The sequence below is a fragment of the Oncorhynchus kisutch genome, linkage group LG14, assembly GCF_002021735.2.
Source record: "Oncorhynchus kisutch isolate 150728-3 linkage group LG14, Okis_V2, whole genome shotgun sequence".
In the NCBI taxonomy this organism is placed as follows: domain Eukaryota; kingdom Metazoa; phylum Chordata; class Actinopteri; order Salmoniformes; family Salmonidae; genus Oncorhynchus; species Oncorhynchus kisutch.
Genome location: NC_034187.2, coordinates 90,142,440 through 90,158,178, shown reverse-complemented (window position 1 = coordinate 90,158,178; position 15,739 = coordinate 90,142,440). Strand labels below are relative to the sequence as shown.

Below are 15,739 nucleotides of genomic sequence, written 5' to 3'. Positions count from 1 at the left end.
GCTGATAATGGGCCTCTGTACTTGGATTAGATAACGCAACGTGCCATTGGAACACAGGAGTGATGGTTGCTGATAATGGGCCTCTGTACTTGGATTAGATAACGCAACGTGCCATTGGAACACTGGAGTGATGGTTGCTGATAATGGGCCTCTGTACTTGGATTAGATAACGCAACGTGCCATTGGAACACAGGAGTGATGGTTGCTGATAATGGGCCTCTGTACTTGGATTAGATAACGCAACGTGCCATTGGAACACTGGAGTGATGGTTGCTGATAATGGGCCTCTGTACTTGTACTAATGAACAAATGAGCTTTTCTTTCAAAAACAAGAACATTTCTAAGTGACCCAAAACTTTTGAACAGTAGTGTATGTGAAAGTAGTTGGGACATTTAGAATAGTATAGGAAACCAGGACTGATTGTGTCCAAGTAAAGAGACCTCTACATTATTATGATTTATGGAATTCTATGGATGCTGTTCTGTTGTTGTGTGTAGACAGTATGTATATATATGTGTAGAGGTATGTGTTCTAATTTCTGATAATAATAGTAATAACATGTTGACTGGGATATTGACATTTGATATAGGTATAGAGTACATGGTTATGGCTAGAATTGGAACTCCATTAAACCTGTGTTGTCGTGGTTTTGTTACCTGCTATGACACCGATCCCGTCCTCGCAGTCAAAATCAGAGAACTCACTGTCAATAATTCTCTGGGACACTGGGAGGTAACGAGAGAAGAGCAAGAGAAAAAAGAGAAGATGAATGAAGAAGAATGTCTAGAGCTGCCTTGTCGTGACAGGATTCTGTTATCCTTTTTCACTAATCCATCACAGGTCAGAACAGGTCATTACGGGTCAATACGGGTCAGTACAATTCAATACGGGTCAGTACGGGTCAATACGGGTCAGTACAATTCAATGCGGGCGAGTACAGGTCAGTACGGGTCAATATAGATCAGTGCAATTCAATACGGGTCAGTACAGGTCAGTATGGGTCAGTACAATTCAATACGGGTCAGTACAGTTCAGTTCAGTCACCACCGATAAATCCACTATAATTGAGAATTTCAATAAGCATTTTTCTATGGCTGGCCATGCTTTCCACCTGGCTACCTCTACCCCGGTATACAGCACTGCACCCCCCACAGCAACTCGCCCAAGCCTTCCCCATTTCTCCTTCTCCCCAATCCAGTCAGCTGATGTTCTGAAAGAGCTGCAAAATCTGAACCCCTACAAATCAGCCGGGCTAGACAATCTGGACCCTTTCTTTCTAAAATTATCTGCCGAAATTATTGCCACCCCTATTACTAGCCTGTTCAACCTCTCTTTCGAATCGTCTGAGATTTCCAAAGATTGGAAAGCAGCTGCGGTCATCCCCCTCTTCAAAGGGGGGGACACTCTTGACCCAAACTGCTACAGACCTATGTCTATCCTACCCTGCCTTTCTAAGGTCTTCGAAAGCCAAGTCAACAAACAGATTACCGACCATTTCGAATCCTACCATACCTTCTCCGCTATGCAATCTGTTTTCAGAGCTGGTCATGGGTGCACCTCAGCCACGCTCAAGGTTCTAAACGATATCCTAACCACCATCGATAAGAAACAATACTGTGCAGCCGTATTCATTGACCTGGCCAAGGCTTTCGACTCTGTCAATCACCACATCCTCATCGGCAGACTCTATAGCCTTGGTTTCTCAAATGATTGCCTCACCTGGTTCACCAACTACTTCTCTGATAGAGTTCAGTGTGTCAAATTGGAAGGCCTGTTGTCCGGGCCTCTGGCAGTCTCTATGGGGGTGCCACAGGGTTCAATTCTTGGACCGACTCTCTTCTCTGTATACATCAATGATGTCGCTCTTGCTGCTGGTGAGTCTCTGATTAACTTCTAAGCAGACGACACCATTCTGTATACTTCTGGCCTTTCTTTGGACACTGTGTTAACAACTCTCCAGGCGAGCTTCAATGCCATACAACTCTCCTTCCGTGGCCTCAAATTGCTCTTAAATGCAAGTAAAACTAAATGCATGCTCTTCAACTGATTGCTGTCTGCACCTGCCCGCCCGTCCAGCATCACTACTCTGGACGGTTCTGACTTAGAATATGTGGACAACTACAAATACCTTGGTGTCTGGTTAGACTATAATCTCTCCTTCCAGACTCACATCAAACATCTCCAATCCAAAGTTAAATCTAGAATTGGCTTCCTATTTCGCAACTAAGCATCCTTCACTCATGCTGCCAAACATACCCTTGTAAAACTGACCATCCACCCATCCTACCGATCCTCGACTTCGGCGATGTCATTTACAACATAGCCTCCAATACCCTACTCAATAAATTGGATGCAGTCTATCACAGTGCCATCCGTTTTGTCACCAAAGCCCAATATACTACCCATCACTGCGACCTGTACGCTCTCGTTGGCTGGCCCTCGCTTCATACTTGTCCCACTGGCTCCATTTCATCTACAAGACCCTGGTAAAGTCCCAGGTAAAGTCCCCCTTATCTCAGCTCGCTGGTCACTATAACAGCACCCACCTATAGCACGCGCTCCAGAAGGTATATCTATCTGGTCACCCCCAAAACCAATTCTTCCTTTGGCCGCCTCTCCTTCCAGTTCTCTGCTGCCAATGATTGGAACGAACTACAAAAATCTCTGAAACTGGAAACACTTATCTCCCTCACTAGCTTTAAGAACCAGCTGTCAGAGCAGCTCACAGATTGCTGCACCTGTACATAGCCCATCTATAATTTATCCCAAACAACTACCTCTCCCCCTACTGTATTTATTTATTTATTTATTTTGCTCCTTTGCACCCCATTATTTCTATCTCTAGCTTGCACATTCTTCCACTGCAAATCTACCATTCCAGTGTTTTACTTGCTATATTGTATTTACTTCGCCGCTATGGCCTTTTTTTCCCTTTGCCTCCCACATCTCACCTCATTTGCTCACATTGTATATTTTTCTACTGTATTATTGACTGTATGTTTGTTTTACTCCATGTGTAACTCTGTGTTGTTGTATGTGTCGAACTGCTTTGCTTTATCTTGGCCAGGTCGCAATTGTAAATGAGAACTGGTTCTCAACTTGCCTACCTGGTTAAATAAAGGTGAAATAAATCAATTAAATTCAGGTCTGTATGGCTCAGTACGGGTCAGTGTGGGTCCATATTGGTGAATAAGGGTCAGTATGTGTCAATACTGGTCAACACGGGTCAGAATGGGTCAGTATGAGTAAATACGGTTCAGTATATGTAAGTACAGGTCAATAAAGTTCAGTATGGGGCAGAACAAGTCAATATGGGTCAGTGGTAGTCAATATGGGACAGTTAATCTCTAATTGATTCACAGGGACACAACACCTGATTGACACTGACTGCATGGCCCACAGAGAGCAAGAGAAAATGTATCTCTGTCATCACAAAGCTCTGTTTCTTAATACAATATGGGTCAGTACGGGTCAATATGGGTCAGTAGGGGTCAATAGGGGTTAGGGGTCAGTATGAGTCAGTACGGGTCAGCACGGGTTGATTGGGGGTTAGGATTTGTTGGGGTCAATACGGGTCAGTTAGGGTCAGTATGAGTCAGTACGGGTCAATACGGATCAGTATGGGTCAGTCCGGGTAAGTACAGATCAATACAGGTCATTCCGTGTCAGTACAGCTTGGTACTGGTCAATACGGGTCAGTACTGGTCAGTACAGGGAAGCTAATCTATAACTGGGTCACAGGGACACAACACCTCACAGACACTGACTGCATGGCCCACATAGAGCAAGAGAAAATGTTTACCGATCATCACAGTTATTCTGTTCTATACAATACATCATAACTTAGAAATGATGGTTCATTGAACAAGAATCTGTAACTTTTTGGGCCAGTTTCCCAGATACAGATTAAGCCTTGCCCTAGACTGAAAAGCACTGTACATGGAGATTCTCCATGTTTCGCCAATGTAAATCAGGGAAACTGCCTCTTAGAGTCAACAATATTGAAAGACCACATATTACACTCAATTCATCTTCTTATCTGTCTATTCAGAAAACTTGAATTTAAGGGTGTTTGAAATATATTGTCTTTGAATTCAATTTACAATCTCTTGAAAAATCTGAGGACTCCAGACTATCATTGACTACAGGCTTTGTGTCAACACAAGTTAATTGTGTCCGATCTTGAATAAATTGTTTGTGGCAAATAGTTCAATATAACAGGCAGGAGTAAACAATCGTTTTTCTTTTTTATTCTATTGGGCGTATCTACCGAGAGCCTGTAAAGGCCTGGAATGATACAACCATTGTTTTGTTGTTTTCTTTACTCTGCCTGCAAACACGCTGGATGCTTCAGAATCCATCGAAAATTAAAAAAAAGCCAAGTTTGCGAAGAGGTATCAACGATGGCACCAACCCAGTTTTGAGAAGCAAGAGGGCGCGCGGAGAGAGGTTCACGGAGATGGATGTTGACTTGCTGAAGTCCATCAATAAAAGGCTTGCCAAACTTGATATCTTGGATATACAGTCGTGGCCAGAAGTTTTGAGAATGACACAAATGTAAATTTTCACAAAGTTGGCTGCTTCAGTGTCTTTAGATATTTTTGTCATGTTACTATGGAATACTGAAGTATAATTACAAGCATTTCATAAGTGTCAAAGGCTTTTATTGACAATTACATGAAGTTGATGCAAAGAGTCAATATTTGCAGTGTTGACCCTTCTTTTTCAAGACCTCTGCAATCCGCCCTGGCATTCTGTCAATTCACTTCTGGGCCACATCCTGACTGACGGCAGCCCATTTTTGCATAATCAATGCATGGAGTTTGTCAGAATTTGTGGGTTTTTGTTTGTCCACCCTCCTCTTGAGGATTGACCACAAGTTCTCAATGGGATTAAGGTCGGGGTAATTTCACAAAAAATCTGTGTTTTGTTCCCCGAGCCACTTTGTTATCACTTTTTCCGATTGGCAAGGTGCTCCATCATGCTGGAAAAGGCATTGTTTGTCACCAAACTATTCCTGGATGGTTGGGAGAAGTTGCTCTCGGAGGATGTGTTGGTATCATTCTTTATTCATGACTGTGTTCTTAGGCAAAAACGTGAGTGAGCTCACTCCCTTGGCTGAGAAGCAACCCCACACATGAATGGTCTCAGGATGCTTCACTGTTAGCATGACACAGGACTGATGGTAGCACTCACCTTGTCTTCTCCGGACAAGCTTTTTTCCGGATGGCTCAAACAATCTGAAAAGGGATTCATCAGAGAAAATGACTTTACCCCAGTCCTCAGCAGTCCAATCCCTGTACCTTTTGCGGAATATCAGTCTGTCCCTGATATTTTTCCTGGAGAGAAGTGTCTTCTTTGCTGCCCTTCTTGACACCAGGCAATCCTCCAAAAGTCTTTGCCTTACTGTGCGTGCAGATCCTGAGCAAGCTCTGTACTGGTGGTGCCCCGATACTGCAGCTGAATCAACTTTAGGAGACTGTCCTGGCGCTTGCTGGACTTTCTTGGGCGCCCTGAAGCCTTCTTCACAACAATTGAACTGCTCTCCTTGAAGTTCTTGATGATCCGAATAAATGGTTGATTTAGGTGCAATCTTACTGGCAGCAATATCCTTTCCTGTGAAGCCCTTTTTGTGCAAAACAATGATGAGAGCACGTGTTTCCTTGCAGGTAACCATGGATGACAGAGGAAGAACAATGATTCCAAGCACCACCCTCCTTTTGAAGCTTCTAGTCTGTTATTCGAACTCAATCAGCATGACAGAGTGATCTCCAGCCTTGTCCTCGTCAACACTCACACCTGTGTTTACAAGAGAATCACTGACATGATGTCAGCTGGTCCTTTTCTGGCAGGGCTGAAATGCAGTGGAAATGTTTTTTTGTGGGATCATTTTGTGGGATCATTTGCATGGCAAAGAGGGACTTTGCAATTAATTGCAATTCATCTGATCACTCTCCATAACATTCTGGAGTCTATGCAAATTGCCATCATACAAAATGATGCAGCAGACTTTGTGAAAATGTATATTTGTGTCATTCTCAAAACCTTTGGCCACGACAGTACTATGAGAGGACATCAATGCATTATGGGCCAGTCTAGAATTCAGCCAATGTCAGATTGATGATCTTAGTAAAGAGAAAACAGTGCTGAAATGTCCTGTAAACTCTGTTCATGGCAAGGTAGAGATGGTGCAAAGGGAGCACAAACAACTTATAGAAACCTTGATGTGCAGTGTTGGGACAATCTCATCTTCTCAGTGATACCAGAGAATGACAGCAGAGCGCACTGTCCGAGACTTGATATCAACTCCACTGAAACTGCCCACAGATGTTGTGCATAATGTCACTTTCTCCTGAGTCCATGCGCACTGTCCGAGACTTGATATCAACTCCATTGAAACTGCCCACAGATGTTGTGCGTAATGTCACTTTCTCCTGAGTCCATAGAATGGGTCGAGGAATGCGGCGGTCATGAAATTTTGTCAGCTGGTTATTGTCACGCAAAATACTTGTGTAATTAACATAAACACATTTAGCATCTCCACACATACAAGCCGCTCATGCGTGCCTTTGGAACATCTGCATTTAAAAAGTCTAAAAGATCAATTTAATATACAGCATCCCAATAAATCCATTATTTATTTTAGTCAGGTCAAAAAAACTATTTTAATTATACTTATTTCAGAAGAACAGAACATGAGTTTTAGTTTAGTTGATTAATTCGACCATTTTAAAAAACAAGCACACATAAAACTTGAAAAAGCCACACATGCACATGAATGAAATCATTGAGGATAACACACAATACAGACTGGGACTTATTTCCCATTGTTAAATCATGGAGGATAACACACAATACAGACTGGGACTTATTTACACTGTTAAATCATGGAGGATAACACACAATACAGACTGGGACTTATTTCCCATTGTTAAATCATGGAGGATAACACACAATACAAACTGGGACTTATTTCCCATTGTTAAATCATGGAGGATAACACACAATACAGACTGGGACTTATTTCCCATTGTTAAATCATGGAGGATAACACACAATACAGACTGGGACTTATTTCCCATTGTTAAATCATGGAGGATAACACACAATACAGACTGGGACTTATTTCCCATTGTTAAATCATGGAGGATAACACACAATACAGACTGGGACTTATTTCCCATTGTTAAATCATGGAGGATAACACACAATACAGACTGGGACTTATTTCCCATTGTTAAATCATGGAGGATAACACACAATACAGTCTGGGACTTATTTCCCATTGTGGTCCTCTTGAGACAAGATGGCTGGACAAGATGGAACACAGTATGGCAGTGAAATAATAAAACAATAACATAGAAGAACATCTATCTCATCATTCCAGTTACATCATAGGGGTTATTTATATGGGCACAGAAGACATCAAACATATTTTTACTTTGTTTTTAAAGATGCCCATAAAGGATGTTGTTTTTATGGGCAGAGGCAACTTATTCCATTCTGAGGCTCCAGTACACAAGAAAGTACCTTTCCCAGCATTACTCCTGAACCTGTATAAGCACACATCAGAAACACCTGATCTGGTGCTGTGATTGTGTGCATCCCTAACACAAGGAAAGTCATCACTTAGATTTCTGGACGCAGGACCATAAATACTCCTGTAAACTAAACCTAGTCTAATCTGGGACTCCCTAGCCTCAACAGGTAGCCAGTTTAGTTCCTGAAAGCAGCTCCTGACTATGTGTGTACGTGGACTCACCTTCAATACTACCCTGATCAGCTTATTCTGGGATATCTGGAGCTTCCCTTTCATAAGTTTAGATAAACCCCCAAACCAGGAAGTACTAGCATAGTCAAACATAGTCAAAATGTTGTCCTACTGTACTGTATGTTATCTGGCTATGGTCCATGCTGTGGGCATGTTCATTTAGCAGACAATATATGCTTGTAAGTCACTTGCCATTATTTTGTTTAAATTATTTTATAGTAAGAAGAATATAATTGAACTTAACTGAATAAAATATAAAAACTATTTTCTATGCACTGGAACAGCCAATGTAGGCCGGCCGTTTTGTAGGCTACCTCAGTTTTATAGCAGAGCATGTGCTCATTATGAGTTGCTGAGAAATAAATATAACCACACTTATTCCACTCCACTGTTTTAGTAGTTTCCCATCAGGTGATACTCTGCCCAAACCCTGTATGCCATGGGCTCTCCAACCTTGTTCCTGCAGCTACCCAGTACTCTGTGAGCCATGAGCTCTCCAACCTTGTTCCTGCATCTAACCAGTACTCTGTAAGCCATGGGCTCTCCAACCCTGTTCCTGCATCTACCCAGTACTCTGTGAGCCATGGGCTCTCCAACCTTGTTCCTGCATCTACCCAGTACTCTGTAAGCCATGGGCTCTCCAACCCTGTTCCTGCAGCTACCCAGTACTTTGTAAGCCATGGGCTCTCCAACCCTGTTCCTGCAGCTACCCAGTACTCTGTAAGCCATGGGCTCTCCAACCTTGTTCCTGCAGCTACCCAGTACTCTGTAAGCCATGGGCTCTCCAACAATGTTCCTGCAGCTACCCAGTACTCTGTGAGCCATGGGCTCTCCAACCCTGTTCCTGCAGCTACCCAGTACTCTGTAAGCCATGGGCTCTCCAACCTTGTTCCTGCAGCTACCCAGTACTCTGTATGCCATGGGCTCTCCAACCCTGTTCCTGCAGCTACCCAGTACTCTGTATGCCATGGGCTCTCCAACCTTGTTCCTGCAGCTACCCAGTACTCTGTATGCCATGGGCTCTCCAACCTTGTTCCTGCAGCTACCCAGTACTCTGTATGCCATGGGCTCTCCAACCTTGTTCCTGCAGCTACCCAGTACTCTGTATGCCATGGGCTCTCCAACCCTGTTCCTGCAGCTACCCAGTACTCTGTATGCCATGGGCTCTCCAACCCTGTTCCTGCAGCTACCCAGTACTCTGTAAGCCATGGGCTCTCCAACCTTGTTCCTGCAGCTACCCAGTACTCTGTATGCCATGGGCTCTCCAACCCTGTTCCTGCAGCTACCCAGTACTCTGTAAGCCATGGGCTCTCCAACCCTGTTCCTGCAGCTACCCAGTACTCTGTAAGCCATGGGCTCTCCAACCTTGTTCCTGCAGCTACCCAGTACTCTGTATGCCATGGGCTCTCCAACCTTGTTCCTGCAGCTACCCAGTACTCTGTATGCCATGGCCTCTCCAACCTTGTTCCTGCAGCTACCCAGTACTCTGTATGCCATGGGCTCTCCAACCTTGTTCCTGCAGCTACCCAGTACTCTGTATACCATGGTCTCTCCAACAATGTTCCTGCAGCTACCCAGTACTCTGTATGCCATGGGCTCTCCAAACTTGTTCCTGCAGCTACCCAGTACTCTGTATGCCATGGCCTCTCCAACCTTGTTCCTGCAGCTACCCAGTACTCTGTATGCCATGGTCTCTCCAACAATGTTCCTGCAGCTACCCAGTACTCTGTATGCCATGGGCTCTCCAAACTTGTTCCTGCAGCTACCCAGTACTCTGTATGCCATGGCCTCTCCAACCTTGTTCCTGCAGCTACCCAGTACTCTGTAAGCCAAGGGCTCTCCAACCCTGTTCCTGCAGCTACCCAACACTTTGTAAGCCATGGGCTCTCCAACAATGTTCCTGCAGCTACCCAGTACTCTGTATGCCATGGGCTCTCCAACCTTGTTCCTGCAGCTACCCAGTACTCTGTATGCCATGGGCTCTCCAACCTTGTTCCTGCAGCTACCCAGTACTCTGTGAGCCATGGGCTCTCCAACCCTGTTCCTGCAGCTACCCAGTACTCTGTAAGCCATGGGCTCTCCAACCTTGTTCCTGCAGCTACCCAGTACTCTGTATGCCATGGGCTCTCCAACCCTGTTCCTGCAGCTACCCAGTACTTTGTATGCCATGGGCTCTCCAACCTTGTTCCTGCAGCTACCCAGTACTCTGTATGCCATGGGCTCTCCAACAATGTTCCTGCAGCTACCCAGTACTCTGTATGCCATGGGCTCTCCAACCTTGTTCCTGCAGCTACCCAGTACTCTGTATGCCATGGGCTCTCCAAACTTGTTCCTGCAGCTACCCAGTACTCTGTATGCCATGGGCTCTCCAACCTTGTTCCTGCAGCTACCCAGTACTCTGTATGCCATGGGCTCTCCAACCTTGTTGCTGCAGCTACCCAGTACTCTGTATGCCATGGGCTCTCCAACCTTGTTCCTGCATCTACCCAGTACTCTGTATGCCATGGGCTCTCCAACCTTGTTCCTACAGCTACCCAGTACTCTGTAAGCCATGGGCTCTCCAACCTTGTTCCTGCATCTACCCAGTACTCTGTAAGCCATGGGCTCTCCAACCCTGTTCCTGCAGCTACCCAACACTTTGTAAGCCATGGGCTCTCCAACCCTGTTCCTGCAGCTACCCAGTACTCTGTATGCCATGGGCTCTCCAACCTTGTTCCTGCAGCTACCCAGTACTCTGTATGCCATGGGCTCTCCAACCTTGTTCCTGCATCTACCCAGTACTCTGTATGCCATGGGCTCTCCAACCTTGTTGCTGCAGCTACCCAGTACTCTGTATGCCATGGGCTCTCCAACCTTGTTCCTGCAGCTACCCAGTACTCTGTGAGCCATGGGCTCTCCAACCTTGTTCCTGCATCTACCCAGCACTTTGTAAGCCATGGGCTCTCCAACCCTGTTCCTGCAGCTACCCAGTACTCTGTATGCCATGGGCTATCCAACCTTGTTCCTACAGATATCCAGTACTCTGTGAGCCATGGGCTCTCCAACCTTGTTCCTGCATCTACCCAGTACTCTGTAAGCCATGGGCTCTCCAACCCTGTTCCTGCATCTACCCAGTACTCTGTGAGCCATGGGCTCTCCAACCTTGTTCCTGCATCTACCCAGCACTTTGTAAGCCATGGGCTCTCCAACCCTGTTCCTGCAGCTACCCAGTACTCTGTGAGCCATGGGCTATCCAACCTTGTTCCTACAGCTATCCAGTACTCTGTAAGCCATGGGCTCTCCAACAATGTTCCTGCAGCTACCCAGTACTCTGTGAGCCATGGGCTCTCCAACCCTGTTCCTGCAGCTACCCAGTACTCTGTAAGCTATGGGCTCTCCAACCTTGTTCCTGCAGCTACCCAGTACTCTGTATGCCATGGGCTCTCCAACCCTGTTCCTGCAGCTACCCAGTACTCTGTATGCCATGGGCTCTCCAACCTTGTTCCTGCAGCTACCCAGTACTCTGTATGCCATGGGCTCTCCAACCTTGTTCCTGCAGCTACCCAGTACTCTGTATGCCATGGGCTCTCCAACCTTGTTCCTGCAGCTACCCAGTACTCTGTATGCCATGGGCTCTCCAACCTTGTTGCTGCAGCTACCCAGTACTCTGTATGCCATGGGCTCTCCAACCTTGTTCCTACAGCTACCCAGTACTCTGTAAGCCATGGGCTCTCCAACCTTGTTGCTGCATCTACCCAGCACTTTGTAAGCCATGGGCTCTCCAACCCTGTTCCTGCAGCTACCCAGTACTCTGTGAGCCATGGGCTATCCAACCTTGTTCCTACAGCTATCCAGTACTCTGTAAGCCATGGGCTCTCCAACAATGTTCCTGCAGCTACCCAGTACTCTGTGAGCCATGGGCTCTCCAACCCTGTTCCTGCAGCTACCCAGTACTCTGTAAGCCATGGGCTCTCCAACCTTGTTCCTGCAGCTACCCAGTACTCTGTATGCCATGGGCTCTCCAACCTTGTTCCTGCAGCTACCCAGTACTCTGTATGCCATGGGCTCTCCAACCTTGTTCCTGCAGCTACCCAGTACTCTGTATGCCATGGGCTCTCCAACCTTGTTCCTGCAGCTACCCAGTACTCTGTATGCCATGGGCTCTCCAACCTTGTTGCTGCAGCTACCCAGTACTCTGTATGCCATGGGCTCTCCAACCTTGTTCCTACAGCTACCCAGTACTCTGTAAGCCATGGGCTCTCCAACCTTGTTGCTGCAGCTACCCAGTACTCTGTATGCCATGGGCTCTCCAACCTTGTTGCTGCAGCTACCCAGTACTCTGTATGCCATGGGCTCTCCAACCTTGTTCCTGCATCTACCCAGTACTCTGTATGCCATGGGCTCTCCAACCTTGTTCCTACAGCTACCCAGTACTCTGTAAGCCATGGGCTCTCCAACCTTGTTGCTGCAGCTACCCAGTACTCTGTATGCCATGGGCTCTCCAACCTTGTTCCTGCAGCTACCCAGTACTCTGTGAGCCATGGGCGCTCCAACCCTGTTCCTGCAGCTACCCAGTACTCTGTATGCCATGGGCTATCCAACCTTGTTCCTACAGATATCCAGTACTCTGTAAGCCATGGGCTCTCCAACAATGTTCCTGCAGCTACCCAGTACTCTGTGAGCCATGGGCTGTACAACCCTGTTCCTGCAGCTACCCAGTACTCTGTAAGCCATGGGCTCTCCAACCTTGTTCCTGCAGCTACCCAGTACTCTGTGAGCCATGGGCTCTCCAACCCTGTTCCTGCAGCTACCCAGTACTCTGTATGACATGGGCTCTCCAACCTTGTTCCTGCAGCTACCCAGTACTCTGTATGCCATGGGCTCTCCAACCTTGTTCCTGCAGCTACCCAGTACTCTGTATGCCATGGGCTCTCCAACCTTGTTGCTGCAGCTACCCAGTACTCTGTATGCCATGGGCTCTCCAACCTTGTTCCTGCATCTACCCAGTACTCTGTATGCCATGGGCTCTCCAACCTTGTTCCTACAGCTACCCAGTACTCTGTAAGCCATGGGCTCTCCAACCTTGTTCCTGCATCTACCCAGAACTCTGTAAGCCATGGGCTCTCCAACCCTGTTCCTGCAGCTACCCAACACTTTGTAAGCCATGGGCTCTCCAACCCTGTTCCTGCAGCTACCCAGTACTCTGTATGCCATGGGCTCTCCAACCTTGTTCCTGCAGCTACCCAGTACTCTGTATCCCATGGGCTCTCCAACCTTGTTGCTGCAGCTACCCAGTACTCTGTAAGCCATGGGCTCTCCAACCTTGTTCCTGCATCTACCCAGAACTCTGTAAGCCATGGGCTCTCCAACCCTGTTCCTGCAGCTACCCAGTACTCTGTATGCCATGGGCTATCCAACCTTGTTCCTACAGATATCCAGTACTCTGTAAGCCATGGGCTCTCCAACAATGTTCCTGCAGCTACCCAGTACTCTGTGAGCCATGGGTTCTCCAACCCTGTTCCTGCAGCTACCCAGCACTCTGTAAGCCATGGGCTCTCCAACCTTGTTCCTGCAGCTACCCAGTACTCTGTATGCCATGGGCTCTCCAACCCTGCTCCTGCAGCTACCCAGTACTCTGTATGCCATGGGCTCTCCAACCCTGTTCCTGCAGCTACCCAGCACTTTGTAAGCCATGGGCTCTCCAACCCTGTTCCTGCAGCTACCCAGTACTCTGTGAGCCATGGGCTCTCCAACCTTGTTCCTGCATCTACCCAGTACTCTGTAAGCCATGGGCTCTCCAACCCTGTTCCTGCAGCTACCCAGTACTCTGTATGCCATGGGCTATCCAACCTTGTTCCTACAGATATCCAGTACTCTGTAAGCCATGGGCTCTCCAACAATGTTCCTGCAGCTACCCAGTACTCTGTGAGCCATGGGCTCTCCAACCCTGTTCCTGCAGCTACCCAGTACTCTGTAAGCCATGGGCTCTCCAACCTTGTTCCTGCAGCTACCCAGTACTCTGTATGCCATGGGCTCTCCAACCCTGTTCCTGCAGCTACCCAGTACTCTGTATGCCATGGGCTCTCCAACCTTGTTGCTGCAGCTACCCAGTACTCTGTATGCCATGGGCTCTCCAACCTTGTTCCTGCATCTACCCAGTACTCTGTATGCCATGGGCTCTCCAACCTTGTTCCTACAGCTACCCAGTACTCTGTAAGCCATGGGCTCTCCAACCTTGTTGCTGCAGCTACCCAGTACTCTGTATGCCATGGGCTCTCCAACCTTGTTCCTGCATCTACCCAGTACTCTGTAAGCCATGGGCTCTCCAACCCTGTTCCTGCATCTACCCAGTACTCTGTAAGCCATGGGCTCTCCAACCCTGTTCCTGCATCTACCCAGTACTCTGTATGCCATGGTGTATGCCACTTGAAATCTGAACATCGACAGTAACCTGTTTTCGCAGTGAAACATTTCACTAAACTGTTGACAGCCTGTCTGCGTGCTCAAGAAATGAATAAAATAGAGTGGGTAGGACATGGAAATGCATAGTGGTGAGATATTCTGTACACAGTAGCAAAAGGTAATGTATTACTAGATTAAAACTCAAATACCAATTTACCATTGTAGACGAACTGTAAGGATCTCTGCACAATCAATGAACCAACAGCAAAGACCTATAGACCTATATACCTATATACCTACAGACCTATAGACCTATATACCTATAGAGTGCCTTGCAAAAGTATTCATCCCCTTGACGTTTTTCCTATTTTGTTGCATTACAACCTGTAATTTAAATGGATTTTTATTTGGATTTCATCTAATGGATATACGCAAAATAGTCCAAATTGGTGAAGTGAAATGAAAATAATAACTATAATAAAATAAAATAAATAATAAAAATAAACGGACAAGTGAGGAATGCATAGGTATTCACCCCTTTGCTATGAAGCCCCTAAATAAGATATTGTGCAATCAATTACCTTCAGAAGTCACATAATTAGTTAAATAAAGTGCACCTGTGTGCCATCTAAGTGTCACATGATCTCAGTATATATACAGTTGAAGTCATTATGACATCAAGGTGGCATCTGGCCATCCAAAAGCAGAGTTGATGGGTGTTGCTTAGGTGGAGGAGGAAATCTTGACGGAGAGGGAGTTTGATGAAATCCTGCCGGAGAGGAAGGTTGATGAAATCCTGCCGGAGAGGGAGGTTGATGAAATCCTGCCGGAGAGGGAGGTTGATGAAATGGGTCCTACGGGTGGTAGAGTACATCCTGTAGATGTGCCACTAGGGGAGTTAGAACGAAAGACAAAGTTGAAGCAATGAAAATATGAGCTTGAGCACAGGGAAAGAGAACAAGAACTAGAGTGTGCAGCCAGACTAGAACAAGAAGAATGTGCAGCCAGATTAGAACAAGAAGAATGTGCAGGCAGACTAGAAAAAGAAGAATGTGCAGCCAGACTAGAACAAGAAGAATGTGCAGCCAGACTAGAACAAGAAGAAGAAGAACAGGCAGCCAGACTAGAACAAGAAGAACAGGCAACCAGACTAGAACAAGAAGAAGAAGAACAGGCAACCAGACTAGAACAAGAAGAAGAAGAACAGGCAACTAGACTAGAACAAGAAGAAGAGGAACAGGCAGCCAGACGAGAACAAAAAGAACAGGCAGCGAGACTAGAACAAGAACAAGAAGAATGTGCAGCCAGACTAGAACAAGAAGAATGTGCAGCCAGACTAGAACAAGAAGAATGTGCAGCCAGACTAGAACAAGAAGAATGTGCAGAAAGACTAGAACAAGAAGAATGTGCAGCCAGCCTAGAACAAGAAGAATGTGCAGCCAGACTAGAACAAGAAGAATGTGCAGCCAGACTAGAACAAGAAGAACGTTCAGCCAGACTAGAACAAGAAGAATGTGCAGCCAGATTAGAACAAGAAGAATGTGCAGCCAGACTAGAACAAGAAGAATGTTCAGCCAGACTAGAAC

At 46.4% G+C, this 15,739-nt stretch overlaps 1 protein-coding gene across 1 annotated transcript in view; it reads right to left on the bottom strand.

The window, feature by feature from the left end:
• The window catches only part of rims2b (regulating synaptic membrane exocytosis 2b), a 181,011-nt gene that overhangs the window by 29,355 nt on the left and 135,917 nt on the right, over positions 1–15,739 (bottom strand). The window contains exon 11 of the mRNA XM_031789285.1: positions 658–726. Within this exon, the coding sequence (XP_031645145.1) occupies positions 658–726 (69 nt within the window). The remainder of the gene's footprint in view (positions 1–657; positions 727–15,739) is intronic.